The sequence below is a fragment of the Miniopterus schreibersii genome (assembly GCF_964146895.1).
Source record: "Miniopterus schreibersii genome assembly, chromosome: 13".
Lineage (NCBI taxonomy): Eukaryota > Metazoa > Chordata > Mammalia > Chiroptera > Miniopteridae > Miniopterus > Miniopterus schreibersii.
The window spans coordinates 26,545,961-26,570,230 of NC_138113.1; the positions used below are offsets into that span (position 1 = coordinate 26,545,961).

The 24,270-nt window shown below is 40.0% G+C and overlaps 1 protein-coding gene across 17 annotated transcripts in view; it reads right to left on the minus strand.

Moving 5' to 3' along the window:
• NRXN1 (neurexin 1) overlaps positions 1–24,270 on the minus strand; it is a 916,928-nt gene that overhangs the window by 487,310 nt on the left and 405,348 nt on the right. For 12 of the 17 annotated variants that reach the window (XM_081155817.1, XM_081155816.1, XM_081155813.1 and 9 more), the window contains 3 exons: positions 16,677–17,060; positions 9,912–10,115; positions 7,366–7,392 (listed from right to left, as the gene is read on the minus strand). In XM_081155817.1, the coding sequence (XP_081011943.1) occupies positions 7,366–7,392; positions 9,912–10,115; positions 16,677–17,060 (615 nt within the window). The remainder of the gene's footprint in view (positions 1–7,365; positions 7,393–9,911; positions 10,116–16,676; positions 17,061–24,270) is intronic. The other 5 variants (XM_081155805.1, XM_081155804.1, XM_081155802.1 and 2 more) reach the window with 1 other exon arrangement.

Sequence of the window (24,270 nt, forward strand, 5' to 3'; positions counted from 1 at the left end):
ACTTTTAGAATTCCTATATGTGATTATTTTTGCTATTTTTATTATTTTTGGAGTTACTGAATCATTGTCATATTCTACCTCCATTTTTGCCTGCCTATTTCAACACTACTAGGTAAATACATGTGTATTCTAAGGGAATATTTGCACAACTTCTTAATAATTTCCTTTTAATTTTCTTTTACTAGACATTTTCATAATGCATAAAAAAATCCATACCTGCAATTCCGTGATGCCATTATACTGTGTTAGTTCAGTATTTTGGTTTTAGTTTTCACAGTCATAAACTATCTCTTTTGCATCTAGTAAAATGTAAACATTTCCGAAACTTTCAGATTTCCTACTAGTACACATTTTACATTGGAAATTTCTTGATTTCCAAAATTGGCTGACTTTACTATGTACTGAACAATTTAATGAATAAATTTCGTTGGCTATGTACATCCTTCATATGCAAATTTTGAAAGAAAACTGATGATCTTTACCTTAAATCCTACATTTCCAAAGCAATTTTAATTACAATAATCATCTATAGAAAAAGACAACTGACTTTGAAATTTATTTCAATAGCACTAAGCATAGAACATTTCAAGTCTATAGTTAGAAACCGATCACCTGGAAGGGTAATGGCAGGGTGAAGAATTATCACAATTATATGAACGATGCATTCGAAGAACAAATAGCAAATAAGCCAAGTACAATAAAAATAACAGTGATTTAAATACTCTCAGAATTTCTTACTTTACCTTTGGGGAAACCGTTTTCATAATGCACTTCTTACCCATCTTGCTCTCTGCTCCCACTGGTAACCAGTGAAAGAAATGGGTAAGAGCCCTGAGCACACTGACCATTTCAGTTTCCAAATTATTTGACGATCCCCTGCAGCTCCCCGCTGATTTAAAGAGACTTGTCCACTTGACTTATACACCATATGTTAGCTATTACTGCTGAACAAATTGTAATCCACATGCGTATTCTACAGCTACAGTAAAAACATTTATAATCAGACAACCTAGAGAAAAGACGTTTGTGTGGAAAGCCTAATGCTCCTGCATCCCCCTAAGGGAAGTATATGGTGTGCCCCCCTGCCCCACTCTAATTATAGATTCATGGGTCATCAGTGATCATCAGCCCCCAAAGCTAAAATCTGGTCAATGGCTCATGAGGTGATATAATTTGAACTCTCTGCTCCATTGAACAAGCATAAGTATTGAATTCACTAGAGTCTCCGTCCAGGGGATTTTGAATACATAACATATACAGAGTCAACAGTTAGTACTGGAGCAGCAAAAAGCCAAAAGACATGCACAGGAAATAGCCGTGCACAGAAATCATGAACTAGGAGACACCAGGGGTAAGCAGAAGACATGAAAAAGTAGAAGCTATAATCGGTGCTACCTCCCTACCAATAAATAAATAAAACAGAAGAAAGAAGAAACTCAAGATGATGAAGGAAGTAGTGGATGTTTAGAAACCAGCTTTTTCTAATGAAACAAACAGAAACATCTGACCAACAGGCTGTGGTCTTTTACGTTTGATGATGTGTGGTTGTGTGAGAGAAACATTCCTTTTCACGGAAACCAAGGGAATATCAAGTTGAGGATACTTCTCCTGAAACTGTCTAGGTCCGTCTGACAATATCTACCTAGGCCATTGTTATAATGCCAGCTTTCAACAATGACTGAAGATTGGATGAACTGGGTCAACACTGGCCCGGAAGTTTGCATTATTGTGAGCACAACATTCTGCAATAGCGATAAGGAAATGCTTTAGTGAAAAATTAATAATTGAGCCCGATTTCAAGATGAATTATTATCCTGCACAGAAGAGTAATCTTCTTAAACACTGTAGCATTTTACATTTGCATATAGGAAATGAACAGATTAATTATCCACTAAAATAGGCCCAAGTCTTCTACTTAGCAAGCCCTCACATTACAATTTGCCCAATCTACATAGTCACTTAAATGTGCACAGAAAAACTGCACTTTTCTTTAAAATTCTCATAAATTTAAAATGTGGATAATCCAAATGGGCTTTCCTTACATTTTACTCCAATTTTCATATTTTTCTAAAGGCTCATTATTATGTGTCAACTCTCTTTGCTTATTTTAGCCATTTGTTTTTCACCAGAAGTCTATGGTCTCTATATTTCATATGCAATTTCTCTTAGGTTTCTGCTAAAAATAATAATTTATAAACTGCCTTTTCCTTTTCTTAATATATATTTTCAGCTTAAAAACAAAACCAAAAAGGACAATAACAAAGTAACAAAACAAAGTAGCTCATATCCTCGGCAGATAAATTGCACCAGTCACTGAGAGGCAATGGGTGATGGAACTTGACAAACCAAGTGATGGATTGCTGCTTGGGGGCTGAGACAGAAGACTCCCTTTTACAATTCTCTGCTCTTAGGTACAACGCAGCTGCTCTGAACTGAACATTTGCTTTATGTTAACAAAGGCCTGCCTCCAGAATTTTCCTCCTATCTTTTTAAGTAGCCTGCCAAGTGGCAGCCCGATCAAAGCAATCTAATACTGCTTAAGTGCCACTGGTTGACACTTTGCAATCCTTTATTGCTCTCCATTTTTATCTACATAAGAAATTGGTGATAACTAATATACAGTTGATCTTTTCATTCTGGTAATAAAATGATAATACAAAGATCTTATTATCCACTCCAAACATCCATCATAGCACATTTTACAAAAATGTACTACCCAGAGTGTTTCTTCATTATATCCAAGTCAGAAGTGAGGGTTAAGTACTCGTCTTCCATTCCTTGCTTCCAATACTTAGACACAGAACTGAAAATAAAAGGCATTGAACTTCAACCCCTGACACTGTCCACATTAATGTCATCTGCAATTGTATTGTCTCTGCATCCTAGATAAAGCATTTTCTGTAAGAGGCCAAAAATAGTCAGAAGGTCAGCCAGATGAAATGTTTTTCAACTCCAGAGAGTTTTTATTCTTGTAAGGAAACACAAGAAAAGAGAACAGGAGAAAACAGCATTGGAAATGGAGAAGCAAGAAGAGTCAATCTTGGTAGGAAGAAAGAGCCAGAGAGCAGAAAAAGAGACGGGTAAAAGCATAAAGAAACCAAAAATAATGCAAACAAGAATTAGAGATCATGAGTTTATTAAAATCCATTTTTTTATGTGGATGCAGAGGTGGCTTCAAGCCTTCCTGTGGGCAATAAGCACATTCTGTAAAGTATGTCATTGATTTGAAAAGACAAAACAAAAAAGAAAGCACTAACGAAACCAAACCTTGCATCCACTACATATTTAAAGAGGTGGTTTATATGACAGTTAGGACCCACCTATCATTCATAGGAACAAGCTTAGTTTTCGAATTTTCAATGTAGTTAAACCTTCAAAGATTAGAGCACTAACAACTTTAAAAGTTACTAGAAGAAGAGAGAGAAAAAAAAGTGGAACTAGTGAAGCATGCAATAGACCACTAGGAAGGCCAAATTTTAGGAAAAAAATATAAACACATAGCCTAGTAACTTTGGATTTATTGTTGGGAGATTTGGGGCATCAAATTGAGACTGTCTTAGTCACATTATCTCAGAGTGACCAGGACATCAGGCTATGTGTTTTGGCAGATAGAAAGAATGCAGAGTAAGACCGATGGTCAGTACGGATCTTATTAATAATGCATTTGAGAACATTTTACGAGGAGTAGAAAATTTTGCATTCTTTACAATCTTTAAAAGACTTCTTAAGGCTATTATTAATATTATGGAGTAGGCAAGAGACTATCACTCACTCATCTTTTCATGAAAATAATTCATGTGTTGGTCACAAAAGTACTATTCACTCTGACTTGGATTCTCTTGGCAGTAATTTATTAATGAATAGTTTGTGTTAGTATAGATTTCTGCAATAATGATTTTACGTAAAATACTCTGTAACAGGTCTTTTTGTGTTAATTAAAATAATTTTTCCTCTTTATGTTAAAAGAATGTGTCTTTACTTACATTACACTCTTTTCTCATCTATCTATATTGAAGTACTTTTTACTGTCCAGGGAAGAAATTATCTGCATTAAAAGATGGTGGTTCTTTAGCAACTCCCATATAAATGTACTTTACGATGGTAGACTTTTGTTCTCAATATTGGAGTTGATTACAGAGGCGAGAGCAATCTGATTGCCCCTTTATTCTTACCCTGGGCAGAGGAGAATGGAGAGCCATAGAAAACATACGTCTCTGCTCTCCTCCCAGTCCAGGAATCTGCAAACACTGAGCTTAATCTAATTCCAGTTTGCAGAAAACAAATATATTTTAGGGATGGTATAAGCTAATTGGCATCAAAGAACTGCGATTGGTCTGGGATTGTGTGCAGAGACATTCCCTTTGTAATCTGAAAGATCAAGGCATGCGTTCTGACAGGGAAATGACTACTATTCCTCGAGATGGGTCTTTGATATAAAGTACCCTCTCCATACAGGAAAATAAGCTTTTGATTTTTAAGTGAAAACTTAAAAATTTTGATTTAAAAATTCTTGACAGCTTTTCCTATTAGGGGGGAAATCTTGGGCAACAATGAATCTGTCAGAGATGGCCTCTGGAATTCAAATCTGCCCTTTCTCAAAAGAACCTTAACAAAAGGCTGTGTCCTAGCCTGTTCGTGGAAGAGCCTGTGTTGCATCTGGGCTGCTGACGCAGGACTGGCTGAAAAAGAAACACCTCGGCCAGCTCTTGTTATCACACAGGCCTCATACATACAGCCAGATGTCCCCCTCACCTACTACCAATTCTTCAATAGCAAAGACTGGATAGTCTGATGCTATGTATCTTTTTTTTTGCATATCAAGTAACATCTACTGTAAACTGGGGGGTTGGTGGGGGTAGGGTAGAGAGGAGGAAAGAGGGTGCCACTGTAAGAAACAGCAATTCTGAGTAAGTATAGAGAAATCTGGGAAGGTCTTCATTAAAACTTAATCATTTAAAGTTTGATATTAATTCTCAATGCATGATAATCTTTTATGTTATAGTTTATATATTTCCAGTGGAAATATTCTGAAAAGACATCAGTTAAGGTATTTCATATTAATCTCAAAATAAATTCAGCTGATATCTTAGGTAGCCTATGAATTTTAAGAGACGGTGGTGGTACACTGCTATGATTTAATAAATGTGCATCCATCTCAGTTTCATACAAACTTAGGACTCAAAGGTCATAAAAGTAATAAATCAGCTTTCATTAACCTACAAGTTATATTGCAATACAGATATTTTTATGTTTTTATGGGGTAGGAAATGCACTCCAGGTGGCCATCTCTGCTTATTTAATCACTGTGAGTTAGATTTCCATTATTAGATATATAATTTCCTCCCTCTCGTCAAAGTTGAGTAAGAACATGAATTCTTGCTAGAACTTGGGGTTCTTGCTCAGGCTGCCCACGATCCCCCAAGTAAAACAAAGGTAAAGGAAATGAAACGTTACCTGGTCATTGAATGCTCTTTCCAGGGACTGCTGTCAAGGTAAAGCATTTGCAGTCCTGCCCAAGGTGTGCACTGGAGGCTCACAATCATTCACTTAATTCAAGTAACTTAAATGAAACACATATTCCTTAAAAGCCAAAAAAATTCTACTACTCAGCAAAATTTTTTATCCTTAAAGAGATTATTCTCTGTAAAATCCAGAGAGAAAAATGACTATGCTTAATATCAGACTCTTATAAGCCAAATGAAAGTAAGTGTCTAGTAGTTAGACTACAAACATATTTCAAAAATTAATTTATGTAGCTGGAGAACACAGAAGTTCATTTTGTCGGGTTAATTTCCATCAAATACTAGAGTTTACGTACTTACATTTTGTAAATTTAAAAACCTATGCTTTATTGTAAGAGTACATAAAGCAGAAGTCTAAGAAGAAATACTTTCCTCACATGGATTTTCTAAGATTCAGGAAGAATCAAAGCATCTACAGCTGTCTTAAGGCGCACATCTGGCTTTGGAAATATTGTGTGAGTTGCATCCATGCCCCAGAGCTGAAGGCAAACTGGGTGAGAGCTGCAAAGTCTGTGCTCCTGTTCAGAAATGGTGAAAGGGAACAGAGGGGTTTGAGAGGACACGGTGTAGACTTGAAAATTTCCACTTGCATGAGAGTTTTTACAGATTATTTCAGGAGCTGTTTTGTTTGAAATGATTTTTACTGTTTTCCATGGTAGTTTATCAATTTAATTTTTCTTAAGTCATGATTCAGTTACCTTTATATTGCTGTGATCAGAAAGACCAGCTTTTTTTGTCACTTTTAAATGAATATTAAAATAGTTGAAGAAGAATCTGAGTTATAAGAAGCACAGTGTTCAAAATAGTATATATTTCATTAGATAAAGCGTCTGGTTTTGTAAGCTTCAGACCATTTGTTTCTCAGAGAACGGATTATTGACACTTGGAAACACAACCAGTGGTTTGGGGAGCAGACTCACATTCAGCATTTTCCAAAGATACAGAAAAAATTTTTTTTACTGATATGACAATGAGATATTAGAAGTTTGTTAGAACCATTTTATTTTAATAGCTAACAACTCTGTTAGCATGGAAGGAGATTCCTTAATGTGGTCAGCAAAACCTGGAAAAGAAAAATCTAAATATTTATGTAAAGAAATAAAATAAATTTACTCTTAAGGCTAGAACTCAAAATAAAATCACAGTCCTTATATCCTTTCAGGTTCTCTAGTCCATAATCAAAACTCAGTCCATGCATCTTTTCTGACTCATCATTTGGCATGCATATCACAGATTTGAAGGGCTTTAGTTATTTTTGCAGATATATGATTAGGATGTAAAAATTCATCATGTAAATACTCTTTATGAACAAGAAAAAACTTCTTTAGACAAGTAATCTTTTGTATATATATAACTTGAAAAACACATTCTCTTCTGTAAAATAGTTGGATTTACAAGGACTTAATACTAACTTTCAAAATGAAAGGAATTACATATTTTTCTGTGTTTGAGTTAAGAGATAAAAACAGTAAGTGAAAGAAACAGGACACACAGTATTCTTGTGTCCTCCAAATTTGGTCACGAAGAGAGGTAATGGAGTCCAAGATCTGGCAAAATGCAAATACTACTTGATTTATCCAAAGGTCTATAGTGGCGTTTGTACATTGTATTAAAAAATGTTTGTCACCTCTTTTGCCACTTAGAGGTAGGAATTGCAGCGGTTAAGTCTTCAACTGGACAGAGTTCAAAATGAATTTTTACAACCCAGATGATGGACTGGTGTACTTCAAAAGTGAATTCATGAGCTTTATAAATGCCTTTCTCTTGCTCTCTTGTTTTTTTCTTGACTAGCTTACATCATAATGGAGGAATAACATTTTAAAAATTTTGAATAGGCACTTACTGGAATTACAGTTAATCCTGATACAATCTAGATGGGGAAGAATAGATGAAAAATGAAAATTTATCCTTCAAGGTAATAGCTGCAGACATCCAATAAAATCACAGTCCACCCTTCCGGGGACAGACACATGCAAATATGGCCACTCCATAACTTTACGTATTTCTAAAACCCAGATTCATCGTTATAAAACTTCACCATTGGAAACAACATTAGAAGGTTTTAAAAAATGGCCAATTCAAACAAAGCTACATGGTGACAAATCTAAGTGAAATAAAGACTTGTTAACTGTCAAAGATGCTTGGCTTAGACTGGCTGCAACTTTCTCCCCATGTGTGAAAGAACAGATTATTGTTTTCAGCTTAATTAAAAAGTGCTCCGTCACAATGGGGTGCAGGTGCAAGCCCAGCTAGGCTCAGACATCTTGGACCTCCAAAATCTAGTATCCCACAAAGGCCAAGAGGGTCCTTTAGAATCGTGGTGGTCAATGGAAAGCAAGTTGAAATTATTCTCACCTCGCCCTAATGCTTTGTTTTGTTTTGTTTTCGCTTGGGCAAAGAGGTAACAGTCCGAGGTTGGCTGGATTGAATGCCTTGTATTAATCAGAGAAGGAAAGAAACATTGCATATTTCTTTTAGAAACTTGAGTGGCTGAGGAGTAGGGTTATTCTTCAGGACACACCAGCCTATGCCTCTCCGAGGAGCTAACAATGTCATCTCTACGCAGTAAGTGTCATGGTTAACAGTGCCATTGATTTTCCTTTTCTCATACTTGCTTCTCACATAAAAGCAGATTCTCTAAGAACAGGCTGTCTGACCTGAATAACGCAGACTGTGATTATAAGGGTTATCTTTAACGGATTATGTGGGATGTTTTGTGTTTATTTTATGTCTAGATAAATATTAGTTGATTTTGGTTGTAGTATTTAATGCCTTTGGGGAACATGAAAAATATAAACCTAGATTCTGTTTCCATGTAGCTGAGTTTGTCATGTGTCGTCAACCGCATCAGAAAAGTGGTTGCAAACAGCCAAGGACCAGCATCGACACAGCTCTTTCCACAGAATGCTTTGCTGTTGTAAAATCCCCTTGAGTGTTGCCACGTGGGCCAGCAGCCCCTGGGCTGCAATTAGGCCGTTTATTTTGATTGGCTGCAGTAACCTGTCATTGTCACCAGAGGGAACTCTAACAGAACAGGAAATGAGCGCTGCGTGTTCCCTACTCTTTAGAAAACACCCTCACTAGTAACTTAATTTAACTAATATTGATTGAATGCAATTGTATTTAATAAGCTATCCGTGAAACAATTTTATATTTTATGATCTATCATTCTTGTCCAGCGCAATTAGAAAATGTAGGTGGGGTTTTTAGAAATGCCCTACCTCATCACATTTACTACTCTTTGTAAGTCTACATAGTTTCAAAAATTTCTCTTTTTAGTCACGTTTTCTGTTAATTAATTTTTGTGTGTTTATCACTTCCAGTAAGTACAGTAAAACCTCATTAACTTGTACTCCTCTTGGAGTTAATAATAACATTGAAAATTATTGGGCATGTTATTTATAATTCTTCATTCAGTATGAGCATAGATCACCTGAAAAAAATTAAACAAGTTGTGAAAGGTCAAGTTTAGGAAGAAAACTGATTCCAAGTACTTTACTAGACATTGATGGCACAGGCTTGCGTGAAACAATGTGCTAATTATGGATAATTCTTACCCACCCATGAAAACCAGCCTAGTAATACCTTCCCCTAACAGGGTTTTTTCAGCTATTAATTTGTGTTCTGAATGCAACTGAAAACAAAACTGCTTAATTTTTGCTAATTCTACAATTCAGACATTTTCTTAATTCAGCTTGGCCTTCCCCCGTGTTTCACCTGGGTTGTTGAGGTTTTACTGTAGTGGCTCTTTCTTAATCCTGTAATGAAGCAGGAAAGCATTATTTTTCTGTAGAAGAGCCTGTGTTTTCAGTGTTCTCGTGGCTGTTTGCTGAGGGCCGCAGACTTTGGGCATTGAAGGGTTGTGGATTGCTGTTTGATAGCAAAATATCACCACACGGTACTTCCAAACAGAAAAGATGGGCTACCACAGAGACAACTATCGAAAGGAGAAGCTCATGGAATAGAAGAAAAACCACCGCTGATCTAGCTCACAAAGTAGAAATTTGATATTTGGTGCATATCTCAGTCAATGTATCTGGAAGGGTATCATCTATAGCCAATTAGAGTGTCAGTAAATATGACAATAGGAAATTCGGCTTGAGGCATCTGCAAGCCCAATAATTTATACTATTTTCAATTAACCTCACTGAGACGTATGGCTTCCCTTTCAAGAACCCTCAGTGATAGAAATCACAAAACAGTAAATTATGTTAAACAAACAACAACACAAAAACAAGAAAAAGATGCCCCAAAAATCTAAATTAAATGATGGAAATGAGACCATTAAGTGTTTTAACTTTCCATGGCAAACAGGCTACTTGATAAATGTTTGCAGGCAGAACTGAACAAAAAGTGAGAGGTGTTAGTCAGCGGGAGGCGAGTCGTTACCTAGATTGACCGTCAGTTTCACGCGCCCCGCGTCCAGCTCCAGGCGCAGCGTGTCTGCTGAGTCCCGAGAGGTGGTGGCCATGAGAATGCCATATGCGCGCTGAGATCGAAACCGTAAGGACACGTCCTCAGCCTCTGTGTGCATTACCACGGGGAGCTGGATTTTCATAAACATGCTCCCGTCATAGCTTAAAACCGTCGCCTCTACAGATGAGAAATGAATATAAGAATTCTTGGTCAGTTTAGCACATTTATACTTGGAAAGGGAAAAGCGTGGCCTAGTAAAGTCTTCCAGGTAGAACACGAGACTACAAACTCAACTCATCTTTTTCAGAAATGAGCAATTTCTTTTAAGCTGGAAAGAGAAGTCACGGTAGGGGGAGTGTCCTCTGCGAAATACCTGCTAAAGCCCAGAAAGGGATATGGCTGCATGGCCTTTGGATTCCCATAGCGCTTTCTACATACAGCACTGATCACGCTGGATTGTAAATATTTAGGTGTGTGTCTCTTGTCTCAAGAGCAGAGGTCGATGCTTTTGTGCATCCACAGTGTGAGCCCGGGTGGAAGCACTAGCAACTACTTAGTGCACGTTTATACTGGCTCGGCCACTGGCCAGCTCTGTGAATTCAGCCTTGGTTCCGAGAGGATCTCATCTGCTAGAAGAGGGTCTTCAAGGCCTCTGCTTGCCTTAAAAGCCCATGATTCTAAGAGCAGTGAATTAGAACTTAACACTATCTGTGAGCACAGCCCTGGTATCCTGAAAATATTAAGCTCTCACCAAAACGTCAACTACTACGTACCTTGGTAATGTTACATAGACGGGGTGGGACTGAAGAGCTTGTGTGGGTGAGTGCCGCTGAAACCAAAGGGGGTTGCTTTCATAGGGAAGTTGCTTAATACAGTGTTAAACACACAAAAAAGCAAATAGCAGAAACTGTTGATCACAAACTGACTGCCTTAAGGAGTCGTCAGCACCCCCGAATGCTAAACACCATCTGGTGTGGCACACTGCAAAGCAAGGGTGAGTCACGCTGCTTTCGCATTGGTTCTGACAACTCAGCACATCCTCTAATAAAAGAAAACCACCTGGATTTAAAATAAACTAGGAAATTCTCATTATCTTGCCTAGGTACATGACACAGCAATTAGCTTTAGTAATGCAACTGTGTTTATTATTAAGGCTGTATTTCTGGAGCTGTGGTTTGGCAAGTTTATGTTTCAAGAAGCCAGGGAAGTGCAGTACTCCTTCCAACATGCTCTAATCATCAGTTGCCACTGGGGGTGCTAGGGTCTCTGCCTGGTATTCTTTTTAAAAATACATTTTTATTGATTTCAGGGAGAGGGAGAGAGAGAAATAGAAACATTGATGATGAGTCATTGATCGCCCGCCTCCTGCGCGCCCCCTACTGGGGATCAAGCTCGCAACCTGGCATGTGCCCTGACCGGGAATCGAACTGTGACCTCCTGGTTCATAGATCGACACTCAACCCCTGAGCCACACCAGCCAGGCCTGGCCCTCCTTTCTGTCTGCCTCATGACAGAGGATCTCATGCTCACTTCCCCGAAGATTTACTGGCAGCCTGACTTCTCTCCTGAGCTCCGTGGCCTGCTGAGCATCTCCAAATCGAATACGACAGGGACCTACCAGGCTCTTCCTTCACTCCCCCAGCAGCAGGCCGACTCCGCACGTTCCTTCTCTAACGTTCCCCAGCTCGGTAAAGGACATGACCCCTGCTCAGACCTTCGCCTTTCTGGCCTCTCTCTTACCCTGTCTGCCATGCCCAGTCCATCTGCACGTCTGCAGTTCTCGAAGGTACTAATTCCAGGCCGTTTCCTGAATGGACTGCTTCTCACCCTCACCACGGATGGGCCGCAGGCTCTGCCCCAGTCCCGCCCGCCATCGCGTAACAGCTCCCTCAGCAGCCTCCTGCCGCTTTCCCCCTGCACGCAGCGGCCAAGCCAAACTTCCAAAGGAGTAAATCAGACTCTATCACCGCATCGCTTCAACAACCCCACCCCCTCCTCCGCCAACAGATTTCCACTGCAATTAGAATAAAATTTGTCCTTTTTTTTAAAAATCTTTTTGTGTCATCTGGCCCCAGTCTGCCTCTCTGGCCTCAGCTTTCAGCATCACCCCCTCCCCTAGTTTAGTAAACTCCACACACTGACTCCATCTCTCCAGTCTCTGCACTCTGCCTCAGCAGGCTTCACCCCGTATCTTTATAGGGCTGGTCCCTTCAGCATGCAGGTCTCTGTCAAATGTGCCTTCAGAGAGGTATGCGGCCAGCCCCCCTTAATCTCCCTCCAGTTATTCTATATCTACTTACCATTTTATTTTTTAATTACCATTTATCTTTTGTTTGTATAGCATTGTCTGTCTTTGCCCTTTAAAGTCTCAGTGTCGAAGTGTCATGAGGGCAGAGGTGGGACGCTCCTACCCCTTGTTCCATCAGCAGCTGAGTGCCCCTAAGTGCGAGGCACACAGCAGAGCCTCAAGAAACACTTATTGAATCAATGATCGCTCAGTACTGAAGGTACAGGAAAGAACTTCCTCCCATTGGGTTGCCAAGCTTACACATATGCTCACTAAAGAAATGATCTATTCTGCCCATTAGAAATGGAACCCAATTTTGGTAACGAATATGAACAGAATATTTACTGAAGTCTACTTTGAAGTCCATAATTGTGCTGCAAAAGATAGATTAGGAAAGGGGTCTGTTAACCAAAATAAGCATCTCCATCCCGCGGCCAGGCATCCCCCTAAGCACTGAGAAAATAAAACAATACTCTTACAGCACAGTGGTTCTACATTATATGACATATTTTTCCAATTAGATAAGAAGTTTCCCAAATAGATGCACTATCACAAAAGAGAGTTCAGTGCAGAATATCTAGGAGAAGTTGCTAAAAAAATAATTCAAACATGATCACGAAGTTGCAGTGAACTCTAAAAAATATAGGAGAACAGTTTCTAGTATAATCCTTAAAGAAATTTGATCTTTACTGTTTCTTATCCTACACTACAGCCAATCATTGTCCATACCTATAAAATAATATACGAATCAGAGTTAAGTGCTGTTACCAATTGTTCAGTTACTGTGGTATTATACAGATAAAATACTAAAATAATTTTCTTTTTCGTTTTCTCCTATTTATTTAGTCTGTAACTCATTCTCTATTGTTCAATAATCTTAATTTTCAAATGCTCTCAGATTCTCCTATAAAATGTAGCTTAATTTGATTAAAAGCTAAGTAGGGGAACATCCTTTTAGAAACACAGAGGTCTGACAATGGATCATAAATATAGTGTGAAATACAATCCAAAGTAGAAAAATAATTAGGATCATTGGCCTTTAACATTCTCCAAAAAGCTGCAGGGATGAAATAACATAGTAAAATAATAAAACTCGAGAGCCCCTGAATGCCATTTTAAAAAATTCTCAATTGGAAAATTACTTGTGGATAAACAACAAATGAATGTCTAAATGATTCCTCATAATTAGAGTTAATTTTTAGTTAGACAAGAAATGGAAAAGGCGCATGCTTTTAGCCTAGAGTTGCCAAATAAATGGTAAACAGCACTCTGACATTTGAAGGTTATGCTATTTGGAAGCCGCTTTTAACATCAGTAAAATTATTTTATTGCTTAGAACACAAAAGAGTCCTTTAAAAAAGGCTAATTCCAATGCAGTGCTTCCCAGTGGGGGAGAAAAAGTTTCAACCTTGTCTCCTGTATCTCTTTCTCCCTTGTCGTTAAGTTTGATAAATTTGCAATTCTGTGTTGTTCCTCCTCGCAATCTAAAGTGTACACCTGTGCTCAGTTTTGCCGAAAGGCAGTCACATATTGTGATCAACGATGAAAATCAGACAGGGAGCCAAGTTATATTGCTCTGACATCTGTCCCTCCATCTGTTAGAGTTTTAACAAACAAGTATAAAGTAGACCTCTGATTATACCATATACATATCACCAAAAATAATTTCTATAGGAGCAAGTCTCTACCAATTCCCACTTTTATTAAAAATAAAGCAGGAGGGAAGGTGCTGCATTTAATGTATATTCTATTGAACATTATTTATATATTTTTCCTCCCTATGGGATCAATACACATAAAACAAAATACGATTTTCCTAAGTCAGCGCATACTCTGTTTTTTCATATAAACCCTTTTGCTTACTTAAGGCAGAATGAAAATTTCCTACAATGAGATTGCAGCTTCATTCCCCATGCTGCACTGTCCATGGACTGGAACGTGCTTTTTTAATTACTTTGAATAATTATCTTTATAAATCAGCAATTATTGCTCCATAATAGTGAAATAGACACTTTTTCAGTGATTTATTATTATTTTTTCACTTCAAGAGTTGTCAGTCAGCTCCTATGTAGCCAACAGTGTTATGGGATTAGGGTGTAACTAGAGAAAAATCCCTTTCTTGTGAACTGGAAACCAGGAGGGTTGGGCGTGATCTTGAGTTGACTGAACTAGGGCATGGCTGGGGACTGGACAGAAGCCAGACTTTGTGGCATTGAGCACGACGGGCATCACACATCTCCCTGTTCTCAGTAGATGCCGTAATGTGAGCAAGAAAATGTGTTCTGAGGAGCAAAGACTACTCACAGTACCCCGGGTAGTCCAGAAACAAAAACACACACTAAAAAAGACCATTTCCTCCTCAACACACAACCAACCTGGAGACAAAGAAATCTGTAGAAATTTCCGTCCTCATGTCAGATAAAAATGTATGCTGCCGAATCCCAGTGATGAAGGTTGTTATTAAATTCTCATTTGCAAATCTGCATATGCTTGCCACCCTCCTTCTAATTATTGCAATATATAAATATTCCCCTCCCCTCATTCTGGCTCAGGAAGCTCTACAATGTCTATTTTTACTTCTGCCATATGTAGTAGTGGGACACTGCCACAGGGTGGCACACCATGCATATTTAACTGAAGGCTCCTGCACTCCAGGCACTGGCTCACTGACATCTTTCTCTCGCTGCACCTAAGCAGGAGGCATCCGAGCATATCTGCCGGCTCTCTGAGTGATTAAACTGAGAACAAAATTTTAAATCATACAGGTCTGCTAATCTCACATGATGACCAATTGTAATACATCTCGTGAGCTTTGTCTCTTTATTGTAGTTATTGTTGGCCCCTTTGGTCAATTTCTAAAAAACTAAACTACACAAACAAACCGAGATTAGAAGGGAAAATGAGAAGAGAAAACTTACAAAGTACATACACCTTACAAATGAAAACCGTGCAGATGTAGATAACCTCTGATGACAATTCACAGCAATTACAATTAGGTACTTAGGACAATGAATGAATCCACGTGATTAAAATATTTACCCATCTATTGACGTATCTAATTGTATAACAGAACAGAGGTCGTATTTTGGTAGGTAGTTTAAGGTCATTATTAGATTATTAAGTTACTCTTATTAATTTTCACATTGATTGATGTTAATAATAGAGCTGATAAGATGATGAAACCTCCTTATTAAGATCAAGAACCGACTCTCTCGTCATTGATGTTTCTCTCTCTCTTTCCCCCTCTCTCTTCCTCTCTCTGAAATCAATAAAGATACATTAAAAAAAAAAGATCAAGAACCAAAGTCATATTTCAACTTTGGATTCTAGAAAAGCTCCACTTTTTTCTCTAGAAAGTGTTAATGTAAATGTATTCAACATTACAGAAATGAAGACTAAATATTCACGGCTGAAAAAATAGATGCCGGTTGCTTCGAGGTTAACGGCTAACAGAGTAATGATATGTACAGTGTGAGAGGACAATGGAAACACTCATCAATATTTTTTCGTATCTTTTTGTCGTTGTTTCCTTGTTGAAAATGAGTGGCAATGGGTGTAGCGACGAAAGCATTTATCTGAAACTCTTAGGTCGATGGGAGGACTCAGACCTATTTGTTCTGCTATTTCTTCTTTTCGTCTGGTCTGCAGGTGAGCTGTGACAGCTCTCCCCTTCCCCCTTCCATCAACCCTCCTTCTGCTTCCACAGGCACACAGAAAAAGAAGGGAAAAAGCATAGCTTTGCCTCCAAAAAGAGAAAGAAATGCAGGTACCTGCTCAGAGCTTCAGCAGACACACAGCGCCGTCCTATCAAACAGGCAACGGGCCTTCTGTGGTCAGTTAGGCCCGAGGCAAAGGTAAGTAAGTGCCTTTGAAATGGGGGTGCACTTCTGAAAATGGTGCTGTACCTTGGGTGATGCAAAGTCAGCTTACTTTTCAAATTTCAAATGTGGGTAAGTTCCCTGAAGTGAAATGAGCAGGTTAATCTGGGTCTCAAGCAATAGTGTCAGGGAAGTAGCACCTTCCAGCTTAGCCTGCTTCAGACACGTGCTTTATTTCTTTATTTATGTATTTATTTTTGGCATCGATAGTAGCACTGGCTGCCATAACTATGTCTAACTCATGCCTTCTTTACTTTCCAATGTCCTGAAATTTTAAAACAACTGAGCCACAGAGAAAGCAGCTACTGTCCACTATATATCTTAGGCTCATCCCCTAGACTAGAAGATCCAAAGATCCAAATACTTATTCCTGCAATGTCCTTAAAAAGCCGAGCTTCCCCGACCCGGGGCCTTTGGGAATCATTACGGAGTCATCAGTGCCATGTCAGGTGCGGCTGCTCAGCTCGTGGGAAGCTCGCTTCTGCAGACCCCACTGTCGATCTAAACTTTAGGGTCAGTATTTAATACGCTTCTCACGTCAAGGGGTGGGCGGCCTGGTCCGGGGAAGCCTACCTCTCTCGCAGGACCTGCCCAGGTGGCCGGTCCCCGAGCAGTCGCAGACGTATCTGTTCCAGCCGTCCCTGCACAGGCCGTGGTTCCTGCAGGGGTTGCTCAGGCACGGCTTGGCCGTTTCCCGGGAGCAGGAGGGCTTCACGCCGGCGGTGCTCTGGACCTCGGCCATCTGCCGGATGTCCTTGCTCTGGCCATCGATGAACAGGTCCCTGATGCAGCCCACGTACCCGTAGTTGAGCAGGGCGGTCCACACCTCGGTGGGGAAGACGAGGCCGGCCTTGTTCTCCGGCAGGCCCCCCAGGTACAGCTCGTCGTCCAGGTCCAGGATCTCACTCTCGCCGGGCGCAGTGTAGGGCGTGCGCAGGGTGTTCACCGAAATGGTGCCTGTAGCAAAGACAAGAGGCCCGCGCATCCTTACAGAGGCACATGTTCCAAATATCACCCTTTCTCCCCTTCACCGGCTTAGCTAACGGTGAACTCCTGCAGGCACATTTACACTTTCCCTTTCCATTCCCAGTGTCTTGTACTTCTCAGGGGAACTGAGAGACCCTTGTGGAATTCAGCGACTTTAGCAATAAGGCAGACTAGAGAAGGTAACTACAGAATGGTTCCACAGGCACGCCTCGTGGTATTGCCCTTTGCTTTACTGCACGTCAGAGGTTGCACTTCTCACAAAATCAAGGCAAGGCCCCACCCCGCCAAAGAGATTATGAGTCACTTTGTTGAGGTGGTCTGGAACTTCACCCACAGTGTCTCTGAGGTATGCCTATATTTGACTTTGGGAATAAAATCCAAAATGCACAGCTACCAAAGTGTGTTTGTCAGCCTCTAACAGTTTAGCGAAGAAAGAGAGAAAGAAAAAAGGAAGGGAGGGAGGGAGGGAAGAGAAATCGCCCCTCTGTATTACTCTCTAATAGTCCAGAAAAAAGGAGACAGAGAAGGAGAAATCGACACGCTATAGCACTGGAATAAAGCCAGCTCTCCGTTTAGTCTCCTATCCAAAGCTGGGACGTGCACATCTGTGAGCTAAGGAAAGGTGTGCACCCATCTAAAACTGACTCGATTGCTTTTATTGAATACAGTGTTTTGACAGATTATCTGTGTCAAAACCTGACTTCATTACTCTTAACCACGTGAATCCATCAATTAATCGCTAAGGTCTCTGTCTATTCATTCCTGACACGGGAATAATATGATCTACCTCATATGGCTGCTCTGAGTGTTAAATACAATAATACCAGTAAAGTATCTAGTTTATAGTACACACTGAATAAATGCTGTGTGTCATGGTTAATCACAAGAACCAAGTTAAATTTGATGTTTACTTGTGGGTTTTTGTTTGTTTGTATGCTTGCTTTTTTAAAAGAGTTGATTTTAGAGAGAGGAAGGGGGAGAGAGAAAAACATCAGTGTGAGAAGGAAACATCAATTGGTTACCTCCTGACCGGGAATCAAACTCACCACCTTTAGGTGTATGGGACACATTCCAACCAACTGAGCCACACTGGCCAGGGCTGCTGTTTACTTTTTAGAAATCAAACTAGCCCTGGCCAGTTTGGCCCGGCGGTTAGAGAGTCGGCCCCCAGCCCTAAGCTAGGATGAAGGGTAGACATTCACATGGGATTAAATGAGAGTCACAGAAAAAATATATATAGAATCCAATAAAAGAAGAAAAAAATAAAAGATGGAAGGCAGATTTAATCCAACGTCCATCCTGTACCACCAGATTACTCAAAATTCCACCGATATTCTATTTCCAGAAAGATCTTTGTAAAAATGCAAAATGATACTAGGAAAGGACACCGCACTAACCCATTACTAGGTCATCCCAGGTTTACCTTTCAGGGTTAGACCATAAAGCAGAAGAGGAAGAGCCTGAGGAGAGGAAGCAGATCAGAAAACATCTGATGCCATGCCAGCCGCTGACACAGTCTCAGGGACTTAGGGGGCGGACACACAGGAGGGGCCTGAAGGCAAAAGACTGAACAGAAGTGGGGACAGTGTAGGGCGGGTAGGAAGAAGCGTTTCAGTTGCTTCATGGAGTACCTAAGGCCCTCCCCAAATGAAACATGGCCTGTGGCGAATGTGAGACACGCATCTTATTGAGGACAAGGGACGCGGGCTCTGTGTTGTGCTGGAAGCATTCCAAACCCCAGCAGACGGGGCTCCCCAGTGTGGGCAGGGTAACGGGACTGTCTTTGTGAGGGAGAAGGCCGTGGAAGCCGCTGACGGAGACTGCGCAGGTGGCCAAGTCATTAAAAGGACATTTGTCTCTCTAGGCCTCCACAGAAAGAGATGCAGAAAGCTCCTGGGGGAGGAACACTCGACGGCACTGCTATTCTGGCCTCCCAAAGACGGGGTGTCACAGGGGTTTCAGAAGGAGGCGGCCAAGGGGAAAGCGACGAAGTGCTCATCTTTACTGTTCACGTCTGTGCGAGCATCTCGAGGAAACTCATTTAGCGGCATACAGGCAGCCTAGGATCCTACTTAGGAAAATGCAAAACGTAGCATTTGGGGGAAATGAAATATAGAATTTTCAGAGAGAATGGTGACATTTTTCTAAGTGGAATTTCATTACATGTATTTTTAACTGTCCAAAATGCCTTAAGAAGTGGGTTAGCAGATGACCCCTACCTCTGCAGCGGCTAATGTTAAATTAACGTTAAATGAGGAAATGATGAGACAGAGTGAATGTTAATGACAGAAGAAAAAGTGGACACTAAAAAGAAACATATTGTCCTGGCTGGGTAGCTCAGTTGGTTAGAACTTCGTCCCGATAAGCAAAGGTTGTGGGTTTGATCCCCGGTCAGGACACACACAAGACGCAACCAATGAATGAATGCAGAAGTGGAACAACAAATCGCTGTTTCTCTCTTCTCTCTCTCTAAAATCAATAAATAAAAATTTTAAAAATGTATTATATGTGTAAAGCAAAGGGTTTTGTGCAGTGAACACAGTGACTTGTGTTTTTAAGATTTAAGAGTATCCCCCCGGTTTTCCAATCAGTTCAAGAAGTCTTACTGGGAATGAAAATATAACATCGAGAGAAAGAATCATTAAGAGACACGGAGCAAGTAAACAATAACAAAGTTTTACAAGAGTGGGAATACGTTTTTCAAAATATGTAACTAGTCCCATATGCCTTTTTAATTCACAGATCAAGCTTGCTTTAGCTCAGGGAAGAAAGAGAAACCCTTGGAGAAACCGTGTTGTCCTTATGCATGATGTTCTAAGTCTGACACCAAGAGGCTGCTTCAAGAAGTCCCGCGGTGAGGGGTTCGGGGGCTTGACCGACCCCCACTCCCGCTGACGCCTCGGCCTGGTGCCACAGCTCGGCACCCCTGCGGTTCCCGCATCGGCCTGTCTGCACCCGCAGGGCGAACCGCCGCCAGGGTTCCAGACAGCGTCCGCGCGCGGTTTGTCAGACACTGAGAATGAGCGACGGGGCCCTGAATTTTTATTTATAGTGCCTTAGGGCCTGTTTTGAATAAAGTACTGTGAGAAAGTTCAGAGACGTTTTCATGAATGCACGTGTTGTGGCCAGAGGAAGATACTCACCCTAACTTGGGGATTAGGCTAGAGCTTCTGACCACACCACCAAAGGGGGCCCACAGTTTTCATGCAGTTCACATACAGCTCAATGCGCACTCGCACACGCATACTTACACACACACACGCTGGCAGAAAGGTTTAATGGAAAAATATTTAACTCTGCTACCACTGAGACAATCTAATATTTTCTTTTTATGATATCATTTTATTAATACAAATGCTAGACGTGATCCACCAAACTCACGTCAGCACCAGGTTGTAAAACCACCGGCTGAGAGGTCACTATCCTAAGGACACGATGTTCCCCCCACGGCTCCTCCCACCCCGCTGAGGGACAGTTTCAGGATTCTCACGGGAGGCAGCGGCAATGCCACACGGGGAAGAAAGCAAAAGGAATACGATCCAATCTGCAACCCAAACACAGGCCAAGGGGAATTCAAGCTTTAATTCAGCCCTGGATTCAAGGTAAGGAGTCACATCCAGCACATGCACGTATCAGAGAGCATTCGTGGGAACACTCTGCAAACAAACAGAACAGAATGAAACAACCAGGACTGGAAAGCAACTATGTTCTCTACATGCTTTGCCAATCTATAAGCACCTATTCTATGTTTTAAAAGAAAATCTCTGTAAAAGACAGAGCAAAAAAAGGGAACGTGTAGAACAATTTAACCAAAAAATGGAAACAATTATTTTATATTCTGAAGATTCACAGAATAACAACTTTATTTGAAATAGTAATTAAATTTGACTACTGAGTCAAATATTTATATTTTAGCCTACACATGTGAAAAAGTCCTAAAATACACATATTTCTGATAAAGGACCTCAATCCTAAACTCCTTAATGGTTTTATTATTGAGATGAATCAAAGAACATTTTCACCTAAGCATAAGACTCATCACAGAATCACTTAATTCATTTAAGCCAATTTAACACATACGTCTGAGCATAGTGAAATTTCAATATTAAGGCTCCCGAGCATCTATTTTATTATAACTGAGTTATAAAGACAGTGGCTACCAAGAAAACATGAATATTTAAACCTTATTTATGGACAATGAAAGACAATCGAGTAGTTGCCACAGCTGTATATATATATATATCCATAGAAAATGAGAATTTTCCAAAGGTTGAGGTATGAACAAAAGTAAATGAATTTTTAAGAGGAAACAAAATTCTGGGTATATTATACTATTTTTTTTGTAGTAACTTGAAATATTAATATGTTCTCTTTAAAACTGCTTGACTGTTTCATACATTCTAACTTCCTCTACTATAAATTACATTTGAAGTTCCTGGTAAATTAAACAAATATTTTATGTAAACATGGCTCTATTTGACCTGTAAAATTGGTAGGTGGTTAGTCACATTTGGGAACTTATTTAGACCAGTGCTTCACACTTAAATATTTAAGAATCCAAAGTGCCCTGCAGTGTTATTTTACTTTTAAAGAAATAAAATGTCTGCTAAAATACAAATATACTTGTGTATATGAGTTTTATAATTTTAATGTAGAAATCATACTCACATATTAACATTTAAACCTAGTTGTTTTCTTCACATATGAAAAGGTAAAACAAAGGTGATAAACAGGCAAGATAACACAGGGTGGGGCAAAAGCTGGCTTACAGTTGTGAGTACGAGAAACATAGAGTTTATTCTTGTATTATTATTTGTTAATTATTGTATTATTTTCCATAGGGACAACTGTAAACCTGCCCTGTAGTTAAGAATATTTATAAGCATGAATAATAAACTCACATTTTATGTAAAAGTATACATAAAAGGGGACAAACTGTTGAAAACCGTTCTTAGTTATAAAAGCGGAAATCAGCTTCACGATTTGTTCTGCTATTTATAACCTGTTCATCTCCACTCTTTTTTTTCCCATCCAATTTTTCTTGGCTACTCCGCTTCAGAAGATTAGCTTACAAGGTGAGAAGAAACATGAAGTGAGGGTGAGATTTAGAACAAGTGAATTTGGTTTCAAGCTGTAAATTACTGTAGAAGTTTAAGTGACTGGGCAGTAAGGGAGTAGAAAATGCTCTGCTGTAATGGGAAATGTTTTTGCCTGGCCAGAGGAAACCAACGTTCACACGCTAGCTTTGCAACTAACTAGCTAGAAAGCTGGGCCAAATAATGGATTTATCGGGTCTCAATGTGGCTCTTATGCAAAATAAAGGAATGGACTAAATGGCCACTAAGGTTCCTTTTTGAATAAAATTTTTGAAGTTACTGCTTGAAATAATTTTTAGTTAAATGTCAATTTTGTCTAGCCATAATTCTGATTCACCTCTCACTGCAGAAGAGAATCAGATCCCACAAACTTAAACATTTACTTGTCAAATTCATAGTCTATTAACAAAATCAAACTCAATTAAAAATGGAAATTTGGAATAATGGGATTATGAGTCCCTTCCTTCCTTCCTTCCTTCCTTCCTTCCTTCCTTCCTTCCTTCCTTCCTTCCTTCCTTCCTTCCTTCCTCTTCTTCCTCTTTCCTAATTTTCTGTGTCTTTAAAAAAAAGTCCATATTAAGTTTATAATAGTAACTAAAATAGACTTTATTTTAAAATAAAACAAAAATACACTCAAAATATTGTTTTCTGCTTATTACCATATGTTTTCTTTTTACTTGGGTTCACTCATGAGCCGGGGTGAAGCAATAAATCTTGGAATGAAATGTAAAAGTTTGAGCATATCTAGTGACAGGCAAGACTGACAGGAAAAGGGCACCTCATACATTCTAGATAAGGGTGTAAATTTAAATAGCCAGTTAGTAAAATAACCTGTCATTATCTTAAAAATTAAAATGCAATTAAACCAGCAATTCCAGTTATCAAAATCTATGCTGCAGAAATTCTGACCAATATGCATAAAAATATGATTTCCTTTATAAATTAGTTTAAAACAGTGAAATTTTTAAAAAAAGTTAAATGTCCATCAATAGAGAAGGAACAAAGTAAATATAGGGTGTCCCAAAAACTGTATACATGCTTTAGCAGCTGATAGCTCAATTTTGAAAATGAAATATATTCTATTAAACACTGCCTTTATTCAAAATGTGTGTATACATTTTGGGGGAGACGCTCTATATATTAATATGTTCAAACTAAGGGATATAAGATGTCACTACACAAAATGGCATAGGATCCAAGATGGTGGTGGACTGAGTGGAAGCTACACTGACACTTTCCCGGGACCAATCTGGATTTACAACTAAAACATAGAGGAACCAGCCTGACAACCAACTGAAGACGAGCCGGAGAGCACCCTCATAACCAAGGAGGAAAAGTGGAGGCAACATAGAGACTGGGAGGAAGTGCAGAGGAGTGGAGGGCTGGCTGGGCTCCCACAGGCAGCAGCTGAAGGTCTAGAGGGAGATCTCAGCTGTGGGGGTTCCCACTGAGGACTCTGGGGCCTGAACCCCAGGCTGGGCTCCCCAGCCCAGAGCACCAGAACTGAGAAAGGTGCCCATATAACATCTGTCTGTGAAAAGCAGGAGGGTTTCTCTCTGCCAGGGAGAGGTGGCTGGAACTGCAGGCCCCTCTTACAGAACCAACACACAAAGTATCGTGTGCAGCCACTCACCTTGGGCTCCAGCAGAGGGGGAGTAGACAGGAGCTGTGAGGGGAGACTCTGGGGTTATGGGCTCTGGAGAGTGAGATTAGGGGACGTCCATCTGGATTACTGAGCTGAGTCATTCCCCGAGACTGTGGAGGACATCTTTCTGGGGCTGACAATTTTTGGTTTTTGCTGAGGGGAGAAGCAATTGCCCCACCCTTCTGGAAAGCCTCTCACCCTGCCCAGAAGAGTTTCTACAGCCTGAGGCTTCTTAAGAGACTGATAACCAGCCGCCCTACCCTCTGGAGCTTCTACAGCCTGAGGCTCATTAAGAGAATCAGCGTGCAGGCAGAGGAAGACCTCAGGGTGCTTTGAGTCTTTGCCTGATCTTCTTTGAGACCTGGGCCTTGGAAAAGCAGACTTTGGTGTACATCTTGGTCTTGTCCAAACACACCCAGCCCTAGCAGTGAAGACCTCA